General features: G+C 39.2%; 1 protein-coding gene and 1 long non-coding RNA gene across 8 annotated transcripts in view; one reads left to right on the top strand and one right to left on the bottom strand.

Moving 5' to 3' along the window:
- The first annotated feature begins 7,733 nt into the window (after positions 1-7,733).
- Positions 7,734-10,736, top strand: LOC147759096 (uncharacterized). The gene is made up of 2 exons (XR_015319780.1): positions 7,734-10,081; positions 10,324-10,736. It is a non-coding gene; the product is annotated as an uncharacterized LOC147759096 (long non-coding RNA).
- A 4,806-nt stretch (positions 10,737-15,542) lies between these two features.
- The window catches only part of LOC111243269 (serine/threonine-protein phosphatase 2B catalytic subunit 2-like), a 74,150-nt gene continuing 66,367 nt past the window's right edge, over positions 15,543-23,325 (bottom strand). For 5 of the 7 annotated variants that reach the window (XM_086978346.1, XM_022788543.2, XM_022788539.2 and 2 more), the window contains 3 exons: positions 17,722-17,806; positions 16,050-16,147; positions 15,679-15,815 (listed from right to left, as the gene is read on the bottom strand). In XM_086978346.1, coding sequence (XP_086834472.1) covers positions 15,679-15,815; positions 16,050-16,147; positions 17,722-17,806 — 320 coding nt within the window. Of the gene's footprint in view, positions 15,816-16,049; positions 16,148-17,721; positions 17,807-23,325 lie in introns of all 7 variants that reach the window. The other 2 variants (XM_022788542.2, XM_022788540.2) reach the window with 2 other exon arrangements.

Below are 23,325 nucleotides of genomic sequence, written 5' to 3' on the forward strand. Positions count from 1 at the left end.
GTTTGCCCGAGCGTTCGCATCGCACGCTTTTGTCTACCTATTTAGCAGCTAACATTTAGCAAACCTCACTGAAGTACAGCCTTATGGAGTTCTATTTGTAACGGAATTGACACTTAGAATAACTATGCACTTTATTTATCCATATATTGAAGGTACGATGACCTACATACTGTCGTTGGCAAGATCCTATTATTATTATTATTATTAGTAATAGTTTTTAATAAGTTAATAGTTATTCAGCTCTACTGCAGGTGTTAGTTACCTTCATCTTACCACGATTCGTCTATTGTAGTTCATATATATATCGTATAGTAGAAGGTAATAACTTCCACAAACGAAAGTTATTACCTTTCGTTACCTATAATGTAGCCACTTGTCGTGAACAGCGGGAGCTTCTAGACAATCGAAATCTGGATTGTGTTGCAATATGGAACTTTGCCAGCATATCGTCTATCTTGGCATTATCAATGATTGAGCATCGATTTTACGCGACAGTATGCCTTACCCCAGAATTTGCACTCAATTCTACCAAATTTTTTCAGCATATAATTGCCAGTACAAAAGCGAAGTAATAATGTCTAAGGCATAAACTAAATGATAGTGATATAAAATATGTGGTAAGTTGCAAAGCATGGAAGTTGCATATAAATGTAATTAATATTCAAATCATGTCCCGGCTGCAATATTATCGTCCTTACAATATACGATTAAATACTATTATATGGCGAGATGGCGACGTAAAGACTACTGCCTTATAGTTCTTTTTTCTTCAAGTTAGGTACCATATAACTGGGATGTCAAAGTCTCTTCAGCTAAGGCACAGAAAGTATTTCTATAAATAGTCTTAGTTCTATATATATAAGGGAATCGCTTGTCACCTAACGTTCTAGCTATAATTTATTCTTTTTTGCCAAAAAATGTTCGGATGTGATTTTGAAGAATCCTCCCGTTTTTGAGCTCTTTTCCCTCAAACGCACAAGCAGCAATTTCTTAGCAAGTTAAAAAAAAAGACTGAAAAGGCAGTAGAGCGTCGGTGAGAGGTCCAGTGTATATAAAAAATCTCACTTATTTCAAGAGCTTTCTTTTGTGCAGCCTGACGCTGATTTTGCCTCGTCTATTGGGTCTTTTCTGTCGGAGAACTTAGTTCAGTCGACTTAGATGGGACGTATAAAGGTACGTTGCCAAGTGCTAGGCAAGGTAGTGAGAGAGCTGTATACCTTTTCCAGCTTGCTTAACTTATTGGAAGGATCAGGATCCCAATTTTAAAGTATATCCCATAGATTGAGGATACCTGTTAGTAATCATATGACTACAGTTTATCTATAATGCAATTCACGAGCTATTTGCTGGCGGTTTTCATTCAGAAGCGCCATCATGCGGATCTCATCGACATCAGATAGTCCTTTATTGTCAAGATGTCATTATTAAACTTCATAAACCAGTTTTCACTGGTCCTTTCAGTTGTAGGGTCCTCGCTGTATATGGTACAGAGATATCTTACTTCAGCAGGTTACTGACCTCGGTAAATGGCGAATAGACTAGGTGACGAAAACGAATTTTTCGTTGTCTGGAACCTATCGATAGAGAAAGATTAAAAGTATGGGAGAATTAAGTCGTGCTAAGGCCCGTTTTGCGAGAGCCTGGTGCTTAACCAACCGTGGAATAAAACAAACAAACAATGGATGCCGTGTTGTTGCAGGTTCAACGTAAGCCTGAATATTTATTTACACAACTATTAATACTTGTACCGTTGCAGGGCCAGAAGCAACAGCATGACTGTCTATTTCAAACGCCTGCGTAGATAAAAAAAAAAATGACACATTATACGCAGTCGCTTTTGCTTGCCGTCTCTCGTAACATTTTTTTGCCTGGTCAATTTTTCTTGAGAATATCGAATTCAAGCAACAACCACAACAAATACTTAAAATTGGGTAAAGACTTGTTTAATACTCATTAACATGTGAATACTTCACGAAGATTACCTAACAGATTTCAAATCGCAAGCTAAAATTCTACCATAATTAGCAAAGGACTTTACAAATTGGCGTAGTAATTATTGAATTATAATTCTATGGGCAGTAACATCTAGCAAAGGTCGTTCATAATATCTATACGATGTAACTTGATTAGCAGAACTTCGCCACGTTCATCTTATGCTCTTCGCTTACTCCCGCTTCTTCGCTTAGCCACTCTACAGCCGCGACATAATGAAGGTAAATGCTATACGATTACACTGATTGACAAGAAGTAATCCTGCGTGCTGGATCCAATGGGCCACACCCACACAACCTGGCAGACTCGTTACGACCAAGAAGTCTCACGAACTGCGAAGGCGGGGAGACCTAAATAAGGCCTAGTGGTAGCACGATCATTCGCACAGTTTCACTCGAGGTTGGATAGCGGCGTTCATCCCTTCCAAGTTTCCAAGTACGATCCCTCCTGTTGCGCTTCTGTTGAATTACGGGCAATTTTGTGTAGCAAATCCGCGTCGTCGCACTAGTTTCAGAAATATCAGGTTTAGGGCAGGCAGAGTTGGTTACAAATTGCAAGCGCTGATATCTACCAAGGCGACCTGCTTCGAACCCCACGACCTGTGTGAACAACGCAAATTGCTTTATACACTAGGTATGTAGGTGATAACCGCCAACGAAACTGTACGTTCGTCCCATGACAAGTCCAGCGTATATTTCTCGAAAGCAATTTTTTTACAAACGATAGCATTAGACCACAATAAACTATAAACCGATACTGGATTGAGGATCCAATTTTGGAATAAATGAATGTACGCACAATCAGAAAGATGGAGGGAAGCGATCAGCTGCATGTACGTATGTAGCAATCGGCACTTCAACTTTTCAGAAAAGTTAAACAATTTCACATCTTCTACTTAAAGCGGACCATTAAGAAATTTTGGCTTAAGTAGCTGAAGCTTCCTAGTTTAAAATTGCTGCAGCGTGCATTTCAGCTGAGTTCGTTGCCTCAAATCATGGAAGCAACGCAGTTGGCAGTGCGTCCGTCATTCTTAAAAGCACATGTGCGTAACGTTGCTTGTGTGCCAGAATATAAGTTCTTTCTGCGCATTATTGTGAATAAGAAAACAACTTTTCTATTACGGCCTTTAACTTACAAGAGAATGGCTATCCGAGCTCAGCTACGAAACTTCTGGAACACAACGAAGTGACAGCAAATCTAGACAGCTATTGGACTAAAGTTCTGTAAATTGAGTTCTACAGGTTCGCTAAATTGAGCCAAAAATCAATGTGACTTTGTCACATGAAGGCACCTTTTCGCATGTGGCTTTAACGACCATAAAATTCTGATATATTTTGAGCAAAAACTTTCTTGCGCTCCCGTTATATTGGACTGGGTATAAAACCGTATCCTTATTTATTGCCTAGCTTCCATAATTGTCGTTTTGCTAAAGGCCAAATATTATTTACTGTGCTCTCTTGCTAGTCGTTCATTTTGTTCATGTCATAAAATCTTACATGAAATTAAAGTGCCAGAGTAGCAAGATTTTTACAATGCAGCATTTAGCAATCAACAAACGAAGGATTATGTAAGAAAAGCGAAAGGCAAACACAGAAAGAATGTTTTCAATAAGCGAACAGCTCTCTCTATGAGGTTATAACAGCTCTAGGTCAGTATATTGAAAGCAAGAAAAAGGCACTAAAAAATATCGTCTCGATAAATTCCTTTTCACTTTTTAGGGGAAATGGTTCTTTAGTCAAAAGGTAGAGGGGGACAATGGAAGCTGGAGAAATGAAATCCTAAGTGAAATGATTATATTGCAAAAGTTAGCAATGCCTGAGTTGAAATGAAAAATGGAATTATTATTGATCTAGTGCGGAGTTGATTTACAGTTCTATCCCGATGTCGATAGCGTTGAGGTAGGAGTCCAGCTACTAGGTACGCACGACTACATAGACGTTATGGAAAAGAGCAACCGGGCGAATGACGCCGTCGGAAAGTACGTAGACACTTCAAAGATGAAGCGGGTGGGTCGACATCGAGGTGTAAATAGATGCCATTGAAAAATATCAAGGAAAAGGCGTCGGGACCAGCATAGCCAGATAGACTGATATGGATGAATAGGAAGGCCATCAACGACACTGAAAAGGAGAATCAAACTGAAGCTTCCCTAAAAGATAATTACAAATAAAAACAGAACAAAAAGCATCGTTTCGTACAAACCAGACTAGTGCTAATGACTGTGGATGGTGGAAAGGAAGATGTGATGAAGTTTCTACTCTAAATGCAAACCAGAATGCAACATTAACTTAGCAACCTTTAACATTTCATGCCTTTCATGCTACTAGCAGTAATTAATAGTGTGCGAAATCAACTCCAACAGTTTTTACCAAAAACGTCAGTTTAGGGAAGCGGTGCCTCACGTGTAGACCGGAAAGGCACATCGCTAACAAGCCAAAGCACTGTTATTACGATAATGTAAACGGTTTAGCATCCATGGTGAGTGGTGGCACAGGTGAAGTAAACAATGCCTATTCTGCGATTACTTAAGACAAATCTTAATTGATGCCCAAAGGCTGACAACATTTAATAAATGACCCCAGCGACATGAGTCGGTCTGTGCGTTAAACCTTATGAGCTCAACAATGGGAGAGCTGGGACAGAGGATCTGTGCCTAAAACATAGACCAAGCTGTAGTCTTCGTCGTGACCAATAACAAACTCTATATAACCCATGAATGAATAGGGAAAAAGAGGGGCTTCACGCGATTCAAAGGGAGAAACCTCGAAATCTCTGTATCATGCTTAATTCCAAATGAAAAATTCTACGTACTTAAAGAAATAATATGAATTAACCATTACAAAGCACCATAAACTAACAAATTTTATGCAACAAAATCGAAAAGTAATGACAGTTTAGATACAGAAGGAACACTTACAGATGGATCACAGCGGTTAATTTAAGCACCCTAAATCACCATATGGTACCCGCTTCATTAGAAGAAGCCAGATTTCAATTATAGACTTGTGACAATGCCGCAACGAATAATTCAGAGAGAAGCGAAAATGTTGGCCAAATTTGACAATTTAAGCGACTATAACTGTGTACAAGTACACGCACAAACAACGACAAGGAGATACAATACTGAACAAATATGGCTACAGAGGAACATGTATCTTCTTAATTAATTAACTGTTAAAAGAAGCGGCTACAAATTTGGTGTAGTCCCGTGCAATAGTGATTTGTAAAACTAAAATGCTGTTTTGCAGAAAATAGTGTTTTTCTGCATAACAGCGAATTACCCGAACCACGCACTGCACGATTCGGGTCCTATTGTGCACACTGCACTAAAAAACAATGGGTAAGGACTTGCATGCAGTAAAGGTTACCCGGGTTACATCTAGAACCGTACAGGTATAGAAAAACCAGATGAAAATCAGCATTTCTTATCGTGAAAGCAACGAAACCAAACGGTAATCTATCTGTGATAAAATTAACGACTTACCATGGAAAGTAGGCAAAAAGAGCGAATTATAAGTCGCAGTGAACATTAGCAAACATAATTGATGTGCTTTTTTGGTAGATATTGGTCAAAAACACAAACTCGCTATGGCGTCCACAAAAACGTAGCTAGGGTTGGTGGGGTTCCTAAGTGAAAGAAAAAAATGAGGAAACTTACAAACAGGTACAGAATAAATCGCTGAACCACCCCAAAAGACGAAAAGACTTGAAAATCACGCCTCATAGAGAAAGGGCAGTTATATACAACGGCGCAATTCCGAAGCTGGTAACACCGGTAAATATGTCCAAAGTAGGAAGGTCAGGAGACGTAAATAGGTAACTGCTGGACTCTGTAATCAATTTACTAATATAATGTGTAGCACTAATTATCAGCAGAGAACATCGAAATAAGCTGATTGTGCGCTCCCTAAATGATTTTCAGAGCAAACCGTCCTTGAGATTGTGGAGAACACAAACGACGGTATCGGCAAGTGTGGTGATTGTCTTGGCAGGCATAATGTCTGGGAAGTTTTTCATCGAAAATAGAGAAAAAGATTCAGTAATCAAATGATAAGACCTAAAAAACTATGTACAGAGCTACGGGTAAATGACAAAGCTGGTTGAATAACCCGACAGAAGGCACCGAAGAATAAATCACGGTGTTGATAAAGGAACCTCAAGAAATGGCTTTCAAAAGTACACTTAAATGGCTAATCCGTAGAGTTCGGAAAGCAAAGCCACATCCTATTCTAATCAGCTCAATATTTATCAATAAGATAGCCGAAAAGGCATGCTTTCCTAACCAGCATTACAGGTTAGGAGTTAATAGTGGACGAACCCTTGCTGCCGAAAATCAAGGACATGAAACTTTCTAGGATAAAACTCTATCGGACGACGCAAGTATTCAAAAGACATATCGAGTGTATATTTTTGAGGGAACGAACAAATACGCAGAAATGCAATTTTAACTTATAGTAACTTGATAAATTGAACATCATACCTAGAATAACGTATTCGTAACGAAGTAAAAATTTAATTCTCGGTAGTAACCGATAGATCGGAACCCGTAAAATAGTATCTTCAAAGAAAGCTGTGTACAGTTAAATAGGTCACTGGTCTGACATAACTGTGTAATATTAAGCAATAAATTCTAGCTACTACCAGACTAGTCATACTCAAAGGTAACTACATAAATAATAATATAGTGAGTGAGATTATCAAAATATAGTGAACCATAATTTATTGTAGTCTAAAATGAGTCTACCAACTTAAAAACCTTGTGAAAAAAATAACAGCAGGGATACTGTGCAGAATTACGCGAGAAAGCACAAAAGTTGGAAACCTTCAGTATAGCTAAAGGTATAAGGAGGATAGGTAAAAAGCATTTAAGTAACCCTATTAAGTTGATGCATGCGATTATTAGAACTAAGCTGATGTTGAAATGCTGCAGAATATATAGGGTTATTCGTTCTCAATGATTCAAATATATGGAAAAAGATATTGTCCAGAGATTGCTACTCAATTATAGATTTGAAACAAGGAATTGAGGAAATGTTGATGGCTATATCGTATACTGTACAATAAGTGTGCTGCAGTTTGTAGGACGTTTCTGTATCACCTATAAAACGTTTTAAGTCGACCTTGTCTGTAGCTGTTACTCCACGTCCTAGATGAATCATTTAAGAACCGGTAGACTGGACGGGGACCGATCACAAAACATAAACTAACTAGAGAAACAAACTCACTGATGTCCCATGAATGGTTTATTTCATTTTCATTATTTATATTTTCTTTTATTATAATTAGGTGTGAATGAATGATACACGGGGACTTGCTAACCAAGTGCATAGGTTTCCTCGTACGTAAAAGTGGCTCAGCGAACGTTTTCAATTGATAAAAAAGTGTATTCCATGGTAAAAAAATTACGGAAAACTATGCTGTTCTTTGAATTTTAACAGAGCAGCCCGAAAACACAAGATCTAAACCAAAAACTCATCTTTTTAATGCCAATCTTTAGCCTTCACTAAGACACTCAATACTCATGTTTAATATACTTCTGTAGGGCTAACTGATACATTGAAGAAAGCGTGAGAACCAAAACATATTTGCTAATCGATCCCACTGCCATGGCACTTCTGGGGTGTTAGCGATCCATAAAGGATCTTTTGGACTATCGAATCAAGTAGGACTATACAAGGCTCACCTTATAAGCGTCTTTTATCTAAACCACAAAATAAATGGACTTTGCTTAACCGCTGGTTATTAATTTATTCTTTATAGCAGCAGTATATAGGACTGCTTTTGAACAGATCAATTTGTTTTTGTGTTTTTTATTTAATCCTTTTTTCATCATTTTTACCATAACCACTCAAATGATAACCACTGCGGTATACGCCCGCCGCGAAGACTTCCCCGTGTTAAAACATGCTCGGATCACCTGCTATGTTTAGGATTCGTGCTGTCAACCTTGAGCCCGTCTGAAGTTCAACACCGGCGGCGTGACGTTACGATTATCGGGCCGACAGTGTCGCCAACGCTTAGACACAATAAATTTGATCCGTTTTTTCTCTCTTGGCCTCAGCTTGTTTCTTGAAAATTTTGTCAACAATCGTTCTCTGTCTCAACATCACACGGCGAGCATACGTTACTATCGCAATGTGTTACAAGGATGAGTGTTTTTTTTTTTTTGCTGGTGCTAAATACACCCTTGCTACACGTACGCAACGCTATACCCAGAAAGCAGGAGATGTCCTCGCGTCGGGCGCGAGGCGCGTCTCAACACACCAGACTCACACGAAAGCAAAAAAGTAGCTCGCCTCTCTCTTGATGGCCGTTCCGTTCTTTTATGCTTCACATCAGCGCAGTAGCTTTTCGTGTCTATCTCTTTCGCTATGTTACCAGGATACCATCGTTAGAAATTTGCCGCAATAATGATTAATGTCGTGCAATAGTTATTATGACCGTCCTTATACTGATAATAATCAACCAAATTGATCACCGTCGCATCCTCATCGCGCTATCTTTATCTGCAGTAGTTTATCAGTTATTGTGATTATTGTTATTGTAATGATAATTATTATTATCAATATTATCATCTCATGCTCACCATTAGTATAGTGATCTGATCATGTCAGCAACAGTATTCTCAATATAATTACCGGTAATAATATTATAATTCCCACCGACTCATTACTAATTATACAAACACAGTCTCTGTCTTGTTTGCTTTCCTTTATTCCTCATCGATAGCTACGACTGAGTTTGTCTATGCCTATCGTCGCGTAGGTGAGGAGTTGTTTCAAACCGTCCCTTCTCCTGTGCCCCTCTCCTTGCTTCGTTCGTCCATGCCCCCCATTCTCTCTTCACCGACAGCAGTAGTGTAGCATGGTAATATATTTCTGCACTTTTGCTTTTTCCATTTACTCGTTATTTTTCGTTCCCTTTTGCTCTGCTTCTTTTATATTTCGTACATTTCACCTTTCTCTCCTTTTACAGCAATCGTCCTTTTTTACGGTCGTCTGCTTTTTGTTTTTTTTTCCCGCTGCTGTTCCGTTACTATAATCGGTATTTTGTCTCATTCATACTCATTTCGAAATTCTGCCGTCTCTCTTACATGACCTAGCGATACTATTATTCTTATTGTGACGATAGGTGTCGCTGTAGTGCTGTCTGCTGTCTCATTGTGAGCAGAAACGATTTTTCCCAGCAGAAACATTAAGTATATTTTCCATAAATTTTTCGTTTGCATACCTAACATGTGTATTAATCATCATTATCATTACGCTCTTACTATTCCCTATTGCCATTTTTTAGTTTCATTCCAAATCAAAGCGCATCACTAGCAGTAATATCCCGCTCTACTCTATTTCTTAGTGCATAACTTTTGTAATTGCAATAATAATAATAATGTATAAATGATGTGATTTCCATCATCATCACCATCATAATAATAATAATCGTAATCATTTTAATTGTTATTATATGTATATATAATCGTCCGTTGCTTCCTCTTGCGTTAACACATGCTTTTTTTTTCTATTTGAGTTGCTCCATTTGTTTGTTTGTTTGTTTGTTTGCTTGTTTTTTATTATAGTTTAGTAATAATACCGCTAAGCTTTTAATGCTGTTATTAATGTTTATTATTATCATAATAGTCTAATATTAACCCATTTTAAATTATTAGTGTATATTATTTTAGGAATAGCAATCTGGTTATATATAAACAAGTTCCGGTAATCACCCTGACCCTCCGATAGAAGACATTGCATATGACACTGTACGTTAAGGGCAGCACGTATCGAAAATCATGTAAATGGGAAAACATGTTGTGAGACGAGTGAGAGATCTGATGCAAACATGTGCATTATCATGATAACCCATCGAGGTGTTCTAACTATACAATAAATTCATTGGAAAGTAATGAGCACAGCATTTATAGCTTGCGCGTAGCCATTTTTCTCTCTTTATCCATTGTTGTTATGGGCAATGCTCTCGAAAATAGCGTCCAAACGGCTGGTCAACATTTACGTGCAGTGCGTTAATATCGTCGTACCAGCCCGTCAAACGGAGTCATAGTGATTAGAGATGACGCGCCGCTTGTATTTGATATGTAAGTTCGACTACGGATTAAAAAATCATTATCAAACAACATGGACCCTCTTGTGCGTACTGAGGGCGTGCGCGTCGTGCGTGGAGTTCTCTAGTCACCTTTGATTTATTGATGCTACTTCGTACTTAAATTGTACTCAAATTGAAATGAGAAGTAGCATTCGCCCTCACTCGTCTGTGGTTCAGGTTTATTTAACTGTATTTCTATTTAGTACCAGTGACCTTTAATCTGCGCATGTCCAGTTTCAGTGTCTAAGGAGGGTCGGCAATTCAAAATCCGAAAGCGCCGTCCGGGTTTTGGAAATGGGCGCAACGTCGCAACCACTGTTGTGGGTCTTTTCGTTATCCAGTAAAAGACACAAGACGGCATCGTTAACGTTGAGGTGCGCTTTCCTCGCCCAGCTTCCTTCACTGTCATCACATATAAGAAAGTACATTGCTTTCATTATTACTGTTCTCGCTATTTGTATCCCTTCCATCGTAACAGTGTAGAAGAGACATCGTACCGGAAATGGCACTGGATGCTGAGCGAATCATTGACCTTACATTATGCTAACCGCTAAGGAACACGAGTTACTGAAAATTGCATTACGCCGAATAGAGTAAAACATGCTCTAGTGATATTATTAAAGGCTGATTTGTGAATTGATTGAAAATCGGTATGAAATTATTAAAATTAAAAAAAAAAATGCTGTAGCATTTGATTTAAGGTAGTAGATGTCTAGGCTGTACCTTTGAGGTACCACTTTAAGGAGAGACATCAAATTGGGTCGGTGCTTGTATGTAATGACTGTATTCTGAACTTACTATTTTGAAAGTTTTACAAGGGTTTCATATTCGAAGTTGCTGGACTTATATTATATTTTCGTCTGTTTCCTCGCTGCCTAGGCATTCAATGCTGCATCGTTTATACGTTACTGTCTGAATAGTAGATCGTCGAGTGTAAGCGATGGATGGACTGATGAAGTATGGATGAGTGTGTATGGATGTGTTACCGCGTCCAGTAATATTAGAGTGTAAAACAAGTTGCATCAGTTATACAAACATGACATTACGTCTCGTCCTTGCACGGTCAAACGAGGAAACGGGTTATCGGTCATTATGTACAGTATTGGGGTTTCAGTGTCCTTAAATCTCGAGCCCTTAAACAAGCCCCGATGCAGACACGCAAGTCAGAGTCTTCTCAGCTTCGCTATCTCTGGTTTTTCGTTTCTGACTATTAGAGAATGCCAACACCCATGGCATTGCGTACAAGGGCCGCTCCGCCATAATCGTAGATTTCAAACCACATTTGTATAGAATAGAGTGCCACTGTTCTCGTAACACGCATCTACCAAGGCCTCTGTCGGGCATATATATAAAATAAAGTCCACGAGACGGTTTCAAACCTGGACCGGTACCAATATGGAGCTGCTATTCATAATGGCGCTGATAGTAATCAGCTCAATCGAATGAGAGATACGTTACTCGTGCACTCTAGTCTGGCCACAAACGGTCACGGCGCACTATTCCGAAACTACTCCAACTAGTGGTACCTAGCGTTACAGGGTCTCCCGTAAACACGTACATTGTTTCGGACTTTCTGTGCAATTGTAGCTTGTGTGTGTAGAAGGGAGTTGGCGAACGCCTAAAGATACTTCGATCAGAAGGGTTTGATACGTTCTCGGATCGGCAATAATTGCCACGAGTGCTTAACAGTATCTGATCATCAGATACTGGGGACTCGCGTAGGTCATGTGTTGATAATTGAGCAACGCGAGTTCTTATTGCATACCGCGTCAAGCCATTTGTCCAACGAATTAAGTGATTGTGAGTGAAGTCGAACCTCTGTCGAATAATCAATCAAGTCCAATATTGCAGTGGGCAACCTGCTTGTCAATAGCAATGTACATGCCTATTGTTTCATTCATCCATGATGGCTTCGGCAACGCTGTTGGCGTTGCAAGGTGAAAATATATAGTCCAATGCATCTGGATTCAAGAAGACCGGAGCGCCAAAAGAGACCATTGCCGACATCAACAAATCATCTTCATCTCCTTAATCGTTACCTTGCTGACTAGTTTTTCAGTCTCACCATAATTATTGTTGATAATAATCATCCATATGATTGCTCTTTTACCTTCCATCTCTAGCGGTCGCTGTGATTATGTCATTCGGCTCTTCTTTACAGCTGCGATCTGTCAATGTGTCGTGCTTTAGGCCCTTCTCTGCATTTTGTCAGCGGTAGTATTTTTATTTCTAGCACAGTCAGAATAGGGAATTCTGTTATCGTAAGTTATTATGAATAGTTTCAATACGTTTTGTTTTACATGTCGCTAGCATTATTTTAGGGAACGATCCGCGTTTAGAGAGACGTATTTTCGTAACCATTTCGTTTATATGTTGGCAATAGGATTACATTGTTGCTGGCTTGCTTAATGACTAATCTTGTAAGAAGGATAATAAATATATAAGAACAATAGTTTATGATAAGCATCATCATCATCATCATCATCATCATCATCATCATCGTCATTAACTGTGTGTCTGAAGTGAGAGAAAAGTTTAACCTCAGAGAGAGAGAGAGAGAGAGAGAGAGAGAGATAGAGAGAGCGAGAGAGCGAGAGCGAAATACGTGGTGCGCCATCGTTCGAAAGTGTCTGCACTGAGACTGAAGAAGTACAACGATATATATATATATATATAATTAATATCAATGTTCGTATTGTCAGTGTTATTCTTGATTTATTTATTATGTGTCGCATAATCAGCGAGTAATGATAGAATAGTAATGTTATTAATGAACCCTAGAACTCGAATAAAGAGCGAGGGAGGAATCGAACAATTAAGGAGAAAAACTGCAAAATGTCCAAGTCGAAATACCTGCGGTCAAATTTATCCTGTTTCATCTTATGAGTTTGCGTAGTCGGCCTCTCGTTGGAAGGACGGCACGCATTGACGATTTCGTCTGTTTATAATGCTACAATCTTAACATAGCTGTCTGCTAATCCTTTGGCGGACAGTTTCATGCCTTTTCTACTGGCGAATTATAACTTCGAGTTGTTCCGGTAGCGCAGTAGCATTTACCAGTTGACCACGCTTGTTTATGCGATGGGCGTTTAAGGATCCGTAAGAATGAATTTTATTTCATTCATTGCACATATTTATATGGGTCCGTCACCAATGAAGATACTGAAAGACCCTCACTGCTACTTTCTGTTATTGTTGATAGTTCTGATGGGGTGTTTGTTGTTGGTTGTCGTCGTCACCACCATTGACGACACATTCTATTATTATTATTATTTTTATATTACGTTTTTTTCGTCATAACAGTAAGTTTTCGTTACGCGTTTGCTGTCGTTGCGTATGTTATCGTTACCGCTTTTCGAGCACTACACTCTGGATCATCATCATAATCAGTTGCTTTCCCATTAGTTACCGTCTAGTCCTTCATCATCATCATCATAATAATAATAATATAGTCATATTACAAACAACCGTCATTATTATCATAAATGACTAGAAAAATTATGTCAGTTCTTGTTGTAATTACTATTATCACTGTAATGGCTTGATGTACATCATGTAAATGATGTCCTATCATTTGTTTTTGCCATGATGGCGAAGGAGGGGGTGGCTGTGCTCATTTGCAGCTTTTTCGAAATTTGCCCAAAGGAATAACTTTAAAGCTTGACGATCAATAATCCTTTCCATCCCTATCCTTCGACTCATGTTGAACTTGTAGCTTTCGCTAACGTTGAGACATCAGAATCGATAACTTCAGTTTCGCTCACTTACCTCTTGTGGCGCTTCGAAAACCTAGCATCAATTTTTTCTAACATAACAAGTGGCTGCATTCAGCTAAACTGTTCAGTTTCTTCGTAGTATTATTTGATTTTGTTCATCTTAGTCGTCAATTTACTACCCTCACGACGCCATAACAATCTCTCGATGAGTCATGAAATTGGCTTTTAATTTGATTTTTCTTTCCTAACCTCGAATGCTCAACTATCCAATAACTTGTTTCAACCGAGGAAGCTTTTCTATAATCAAATAGAAAAGGTTTGTGAATCAATGATGATTTTTTTCGCCGTTATGGTCCTGTGCCATATTATATCCAATTAAGGCTATAGCAATTGCTACGCTGAATAGAACTAGAAAACTAGTAACAACGGTAGCAGCAAAGGTATATGGCATTACTTCGCGATAGCGATGGACATCACTGTCTATTTTGATAGCGTGATAAAGGATAGCCGTTATATTCTGAGGAAAGCAGTCACATATTATTATTTTTACTGCTTCGAGCTAGGTAATGTACACTTCGATACTAAGAACTGACATATCACGGTCCGTATCAACAAAATTGTCATACAATAATAAACTCAATTCAATAACCCGCCATTCGTCGGCATCATATTATCTGGCAATATATTAATAAATTCCATTGCTTTTTTTTTTCAATAAATCTGTTAACAAACATAACAGTACAACTTATAGTCCCAATGAAAATCTTAGACAGGATTTTATATAATATAAATAACAGTTATATTGGTTATCAATCAATGGCTTTATACGATATATAGGTTTGTATCAACCGGGGTGGGCTTGTCGGCCGGTGCTTATGTAATTATATATACGACCATTGTATACGACATGATTATGGCGCTGCACACTATCAGAGTATATCATGAAAAGCTGCTCTGGATGTCTGTAAGATCTAAACCTTTGTAAGAAATGAGAACTGATTTTTGACTATGCAGAAGACGGGAGAGAAGGTAATTTATCTATTAGCTTCCGTTTAACTGTTCCACGAGATTTACTTTAGTCCCGTATTTTCCCGTCGTCTGAACCCGACGAAACCTGTGACTCGTATTTGTGTCGCCGCATTCCCTAATTATCAGCCCATTCATTAAAGAGCTATAATTTTGTCGCTTTGCTTATCCAGGGAGAAACTAGAAGGCAAGCTGCATCGTTCTCTCCTTCTATATAACATGCGCACATCTTCTATAATTCTTCTTTCTATGTTTTCCCTATGCCGTTTATGACCAAATCAGTCTCCCCTAGAGAAAGTGAGTTTGATCTAATCAATTAATTTATTCCTGTTCTAATCTTTATGGAACGGTCCTTTTTAACATTTGCCGGTCGATACCATCAGCCTCGATCTTTCACCTGCGCTTCCGGGCGGGCACGACCAATTACATTCTACGGGATGTCATTTTGAATGTGGTACTACAGAAATCTGCAGTGATCTTCAGGCTGGTTGGGTCGGAGGTGATGATTTCCAGTTATTTGCTATTGTGAGGCGTTTTGGGCGTTGGTAGTATGTTGCGCGACAGCCTTAACCGGCAACTCTGCTGATTGTGCCCTCCAAGGTTGCATCTGCGTATGTATGACTATGGATGGGCTTATGCCGTATAAGCTGTCGCCCTATGTTGATAGTATTATCCTTTTCCCAACAAAATCGGAAAACGACGGGCCGAATATAAACCGTGATTGATGATGGCGGAGGCTGTGAGATGTGGTATTGTGGGACGGTCATGCATCGTCGTGGGTATTCAAGGGGTACTATTATCTGTTGTTGCTGCTCTTGTTGTTGTGTCCCTTGATTACCACTGCTACCTATGAGGAAGCAGGGGGTCTTCCGTCGGGCGTTGGTGGCGCATCTTTTCGTGGGGGCATGCGTTCGTTCATTTTGTCCAGCCCCTTCGCCTCCTCGAAACTGGCAATCTTGTGGTTCGGCGAGAATCCGGCAAGTGCTAAAATAAATTGACAAAAAAGAGGTGCAGGGCTAATTTTAGTCTGTCAAATATAGGCCGAGCTTATTACTTATATATTAAATGCGTATGAGTCATTGATTTATGCTAGGATGCCTACGAGCCATGCAAATCTGGCATTTGCCCGTATTGGCTAAAAAAGATATTGCTTATTATTACAGAATACACTCAAATGAAGATATGCAGCTATCAGCGCAATAGATAGATGTGTCTTACCGCTGTGTAGCGACGTTTTGCCGCCCGACAGGGCTCCCATCGGGAGTGTACCGGTAGGAGTAAGACCCTTGAGTTGTAAAACGCTTTCGCTCTCTTCCCTGTTTTATGAAAAATTATGTTTATTATAAATAACTCCTATCTGAGTTTGGAGTATACTTTTGTGAAGTTCAAATAGCTAAAGTCATTATATCCAATTGCAAAATCTAAATAAAGTTGAATAGGATATACCTACTAGGCTTTTCTTGTACGAGCCGGCTATTGTATACTTGCCTTACTGGCAAGTACGGTTTACATCATGTATATAATAATGTACATTATTTTATATGATGGAAATAATGAGACACCGCGATTATTTAGGTTGAGCTCCGCACAAATAAATATCAATCATTTTCTGTGACAACAAAACAGCCAATACAGTGAACCAGCTAAATGAAAGGCCAACTTTTATTGCATAAAGTGCAATTTTAGGACAAATACGTTACTCGAATAAATACATCGTGTCCAACGAGCCGTAGTTTATTCAAATCATGCTTTTTTGCTCCTATGTTCCTATGAAATAGGTTCTTTTTGTCATGGAAGTAAGGCGGCCTTATCGAGTGACAAAATACAACACTCGTTCAAAGACATGTAAAGGTACCGATTAAAAACCGGAGACAATTATTTCTGTAGGCCTAGGCCTGTTGCTAAACATCATCGCTTTTCTGTGTACGCGCATTTTGCCTTGGGAGTAAAAATAACAACGATAAAAATTAAAATTAAATATACAGAAATATAGAACCCAGTCGCATAGATGCCTCAGCCAATACATATCCTGCGTATTTTGGCCTTCATAAAAGTGATGGATAGCTGCCAGATAGTTTGTCACAAATGCCTTTTGAAATACGTTGTAGCCAATGCACCGGTTACTTCATATGTTTATAGAAACAACGCGCACTCGGGCTATGGCGCTGTAAGAGCGCGGAAACCTCACATGCCCATAAATGGAGAAGATGACGAGCGTAAAAGGTTTTAGAATTAGTGACTCGTGGCTGTACGAGCCCACCTTGATGCGACTCGCTGGGTTTAGATGAGATTAAAGCTGCATGAAAGCAGCGAATGTAAAGATTTGCGCCGGATGTGCAGCGGGGAAAAAAGACAATACAACTAGGCCTAATGGGTCAGTACTTCTCGACGACCCGCGTATACCTAAATATCGATTTTCTTCAAAGCATAAGTTAACGATTAGGACGTTGCTCGCTTTAAATACGCGTCTAGTCTTCTAACTTTACGTATGCAATTTCCTAAAAGGTTCTATTCAATGTAAACCAGACAACGTATTTTTATTAATGATAACACGCTGTGTCGTATGCCACAACTCTGGGGCATTGCGAGCTACGTACTACGAAAAGCCACCCTGGCTACTAGAAATTTTTCTGTACAGGACGAATTAGAAAATCTATCTTAACTATGCCTCTCAGGCCAATCCTAATCCGATGTCACAACTTCTACGCAGCTATTTAGCCTCGTTTCGAGGAACAAAATAATCCGGAAGGTAAATTTGCAACAATCCATGTGCGAAAAAGCACTGAAAAGTTAGGAGATGAAAATGTTTCTATTCGATTGAAATACCATTAAACTATGCATCGCCAGAAACTAAATATGGCGACGTCTGCTCAACTGCTATGTCACGTACCTCAGCACAGAGAAGACCCGAGCCATCTTGCCAATAGCACGAATTTTGTTGCGAATAACCTCTTTGCGTGCGCTGGCTGCTCCGCCTAAAGGAAAAAAACCGTTGTTAGAACCACCAACCGATGACTCGACGGCGATAATACAGACCGGCCGACCTGTAACGCAACTACTAAGCAGGCATAACAACAACTAGACACGGTATCCATCTAGATTCCAGACGACAGGTCTGCAGTCTCGAGAAATAAATAATAAATATTGAATAAAAACACAATTTCTATTGGATGACACATATGTACAATCTTCTACGAACTTCCGTCTAATTATTATAGCAACAGTATATTGCATATACTTCTTTTGCGAATCACATGAATACGAGTACAAAATCGACCTTTCAACTTTGCTTTTGTGTTTCGAAGTGGTCGCTTATCATTTTTGCACCAATAACCGCTATTCGGTCCTTGCAAATCAGTTCTAGGTTTACAAAACAAACCGTATCATTATGATTATACCGTTTCAATTGAAGTATATGAAAAAAACGTGTGTCAATTTTATAATTTTACTGATTGGCGTCGAGCATTTTTTATAGCAATTAATCGCGAGGTTGAAATGAGTAGTTAGATGAGGCAATGGGAAACGTTAATTAGGGTTGATATTTTTATTCTGACACAAAGCATGCTCTGGTACTATAGGAGAAGATAAATATGAAATTGTTTAAATATGGCTGAATCTTAAAAGGAAAAGGCGATCACATGTGCCTGCAACGACGTCTAGGGGTCGAGAAAACGGGAGGGAACACTCATAGTTGGGCGCGTCCTTATTCATTCCTTGAGCAAATGGAATTGGGCTATGCGTTTGTTATCACTGAAAATGTTATTTATTGAGGACGTGGTCACTCGCCAGAATAATAGCAGAATAGACGGACTTGCAAAAAAAATGCGAAACAGGCTGGCGCCTATTCAACTGCTTTTTTTGAACAAAGAAAAAAGTGAGATGAGTTGAATAACGGGGTCCGGATGAAGAAGAGCGCAAAATAAGGACGAAGACAGCAATAAAAATATGAGAAGACCTAATATGATGACACACCAGCATCAAGCGTCAGTTCTGTCGTATGTTGTTGTTAGTGGCTTAGGTTTGGCTAAAGTGCGAATGAGCCACGCGATAGCCTCGTCTTCGACACTACTGATTTAGAGCGACCGATATACGTGGTACGGTCGTCACCGACAATCGGCAAGTCCAACCAGTAGGCTCCACTTTAAAAGAAAACGCGCTGAACCATTGCATGGACCGTATAACGTGTTATCTTACATATACTTGACGCCCTCGATTAACGTGCCATCGTGCAAGCATGCATACGTACCCGGGCATGTGTTATAGAGACGTATGGAAAAATCGTAGGACACATGTAAATCGATGCGTAAATAAAAATATGCACCTCACCAATAACAGCGAAAACAACACGAGGCACATTGTCGTCATCCACAGGCCATGCAGCACGTGCACTACTGCTATGGAACCGCTCGCGACCACTCACACAATATAAGTAAACCCTAGATGTAATTAATCGTCACTGCATTCGCGGAACTCTTAAATAACTGATCTTTCTTGGCGCAGAATTGGTATAATAAATTATTTGCAAAAGGATTTGTTTGCTCTCAAAAAGGCTGGGTAGAGGTTTACGCGGCAAAAACCGGAATAGAACGAATGTTGTCTTATTAGCTTAAGTGTCTTTTACGCGGCGTTGGGCTTCCAGCATGGGGAAAGTCTCTGTCTCAATGCAACTGCTGTTCAGAATGGGAATTTAGTTTTCCCTACGTCATTGCTCTTCGGCCGAAACAACCAGCTAGCGGTTGGGCATTTGCTCGCGCTCGCAACTTCATAGTAGAACTAGGATGAGGACCGAGAAGTCAAAATGGTGTGAGACCATTAACAGATTTGTGTACGATAAAAATATTACCCGCACGTTTCTAGAAAAGGTTTCGGAGATGAGCTATATAAAAACAACGGTGAACTGCATACGAATAACAGGTCAGATACACAGATTAGGTAGATATCTGTTGCATTTAGTAGAAGGTACAAAAAGTGGTCGGTCTCCGTATTGCAAGAACCTTGAGCCAGCTTCTTAGTCTATTTGCCTGGTTTGTTAAGTTGGCATCCTTTTTAATCCTGCTATAGCAAATGCCTATAGAGGTTAGGTACGGCAACAGCCACAGTATAAAGTGATCCGGGTACTATCATACGACTTTTCTTATCGATCGTTGAAAACAACAGGGAGTCAAATGATTAAAGAAGTAATTTAACTATATTAATTGTTGAGTTGTGATGCCTTTTCTTCTTGGATAAAAATTATCCAGTTGCATGTATTTCAACTGTCGACATTGTTTTTAAAAATCAACACTTTAGTTTTGTGTAGAAGGTTTCGTGCAAAAAAGAGAAAAATACACGAATATTTTAAAATAGAGTTAGTTTTAAATGTCTCAGTTCCTTATTGCTCAATCCGGTAGTGATCAGCCAATTCTATGGATCTGATGTAGACAAGAAAACCCCTAAAACAGCTAGAAGCTGAATTCAAGCAAAAGACGTTAGCGTTTATAAAGGCCTTTTACTCTGAAGAATACTTTTACTCTCCCTTTTACACTCCTTAAATCTGAAGAATATATCGGTGTATATCAGATTTGTTTATAGGCAGGCTTCAAAATTCATTAAAATGAGGGTCGATTTTTATGTGAAGTGTCCAAACCGTCGCTCTTCCAACAAAATTACGATGCAATTTAAAGACCTAATAGACATCAGATTTCAAGTACAACACAGCTTCTAGAAATTGTACCATGCCGACATATTACGCATGACCGAATGCAGCATAGACGTTATTGGCTAACCTGTGAGCTAAGCAGAAGGCTATTTTTGTTAACTTCATAGAAAATACGGAGTAGCTAGGAACGAAAAAATCAAACTCAAGGTCGCCCCACACCGCGCTGACCGCTGACATTGAAACGCTAAGAACATCACTAGCACACGAAGGCTGTCTTTATTTGTGCCCTCCTCAGACACGTATATATAGAAATAGGGGGAAGGAAAGACGGATGCGCTCTCCACAAATAATCACACCTTATCATCAGCTCATATATACATATAGTACACATGTATGCGCTCATATCATCACATCATCATTGACACAGTTTTGTTGACATTATAACATATCGAGTGTTTTACGAATGGGTAGCAACCAATGGGTGATGGTCACTTAAACAAGGAATGAATCCGTTAAACAACTTACGTAGTCGAGAGATCGGCAAAGGATCGTCAGCCAACCCATCGCGGATTGACAAAGCAGGTGGTATTCGGGCGTCGCAGGAACAGAATTTTTGCGGCAAGCGATTTAAGTAGAGATGAAATAAAATAGGTAAATATCATCATTAATAAGCATGAATATATCAGCAAAGTATGTAAGACACCGCGTCGGGTTAGCGTTCAATTTTAATGGAAGATTAATGCTGGAACGAAGATAACGACGGACAAGTAGCTATAGTTAAAAAGGAAACGTAAAATGTGTGAACTAAAAATAAGCTCGTAGTGACTATTTCCGCAACAAAGTTCCGATCATTACATGCACTAGATTCAACTGTCGCTACAAAAAAGAAGCTGTTTCTGCTGTCATCCAGCTTAAGAACCGGTTTTTCTCTCGTAAGTCAGAGTCATTCCATGGCTTGATAGCGGTACACCTGCCTTCGATCATATCTTACACTATTTACCACCTCCACGAACTAAATACATTCCAATAAGATAACACGATCAATAAAAGCATGCACGCGCCTCACGGAAGCTTGATATCAGCTAGCGAAATTATCTTTAGTTACCTAGCAAAGATAAATATGGATTAAACACGTACGGAATCGGGGCTACACGTTCGGTATACACAGTTTTTTTTCCCGTAATAAAGTTTGAGCACCGTATGCATCATATGTCAATAAGTCGAACACATACTGCTTGCTCTCCGTGTACATTTGTATTGTTAAACAAATGGCGCCTGCATAGTGGTATGCAATTGTAAAATTTCGATTCTTAAAGCAGTCCAAAAGAGACGCATTTAAGAATCAGAGTATACGGCTTTGAAGAAAAATGTCTTTTGAAAAAATCGATAAGGAATGGTTGGGATCGTTAGCATGCGCATGCAATTGGAGACATTTAGGGTAAGTTAGGCCAAAGGAAAGAAAATAAGAAGAGCAAAGAGAAATGAAGTAGCGGTGGGTAGAAATCACCGTCGAACCAGCCGTAGACACAAAACATTTTCGGTAAATCAGTATTACAGTTGAGTAAATGGCGTCTGCACTAGTTCCGGTCGCTCGAAGTTCAGATAGACTTGAGTGATACAATGGAAAGCCTGTCACTATGATAAAAACATGAACAGACTTTGCGCATATGCACATTTATAAAAAATGGCTTAGGACACTTCTAGCCTTGGAAGACAGTTAATTTTTGTCTACGATACCTTGGTCATCTATTAAATATGTAAATAATGAAATATGAGTAAGCTTTCATGAGAATATGTTCAACGAATTTTTTTTTCTGTGACCGTTAACAGGTATCAGAATAGGATTACCAAAGTTAGGAAAGGCTAGTAAGATATTCTAGGCTTTTCGGCTCGCCATCCGCCGAAGGTCAGGCATCTCAGGTACAGTGGCGCGTCTGAGTATTTTTCATCTTGCTAGGATGAACTAAGCCTGAAGCCTATGAAGGCGCCACGTTGGCAAAAAAGACCTCTATCAATGCATCTAAAAGACACCTTTAACCAAGAGTAAACCTATAAGAAATAACCAGGTACAAATGGAGTCATTTTTCAAAATTGATTCAGTCAACCGGCCATTCTCGGAGCATCTGGCTAGTAGCTATATTCATTGTCAGTAGCCACTTAGCTCGACAAACACGCGGTTTTGTTTAAGTTAGACTCCTAGTGCGAGGGCTGTCAAAAACAAGACCACATGGGTTAGTAAGTTGAATAAAAGAAATTAAACTATTTGGATACAAGTTTACAAAACCGGCTCTCGATATCAATTTCAAAATGCTAAAGCATGAATGAAAGTACACGTGATTGGAGCAACACACCTGCCTCCGAGAGCTTTCAAGCCACACACTATACACCCAACTAAAACCTAGTATTTATGCCTCAACCGTCTCGTTCATATTAGACTAACTAGTAACTAACATCAGTGTCAACACAGGTAAGCATACATTCAAGCACTAGATATAGTCAGTTTTTTCATTGGGATTATGGAAGCCAAAAGGCTATCGATAATTCCTGAAATGTATATCAGACAAGCACACACAAGCTTGCTATAAAGGGATAAAAATCTGGCTCCAGAACGTCATGTGGGCGAGGCCTTGTGACAGAGATAATCTTCGTGTGATCAAATAGCTGAATATATTTTTATGTAGTCAGGGGCATCTATGCTCCAATAAAATTATGCAAAAGATCATTAATGCCGTTATTAAATTTCGTCTGATGTAAAGATATATAATATGAGAAGAGTTACAAATGAAAAAACGAATTCATACAGTTAAAAATTGAATAAAATGTAGGAGTATTATTCTAAACAATGAGCAGTGGGTG

This window comes from Varroa destructor, unplaced genomic scaffold (genome assembly GCF_002443255.2).
Source record: "Varroa destructor unplaced genomic scaffold, Vdes_3.0 BEIS01000001.1, whole genome shotgun sequence".
In the NCBI taxonomy this organism is placed as follows: domain Eukaryota; kingdom Metazoa; phylum Arthropoda; class Arachnida; order Mesostigmata; family Varroidae; genus Varroa; species Varroa destructor.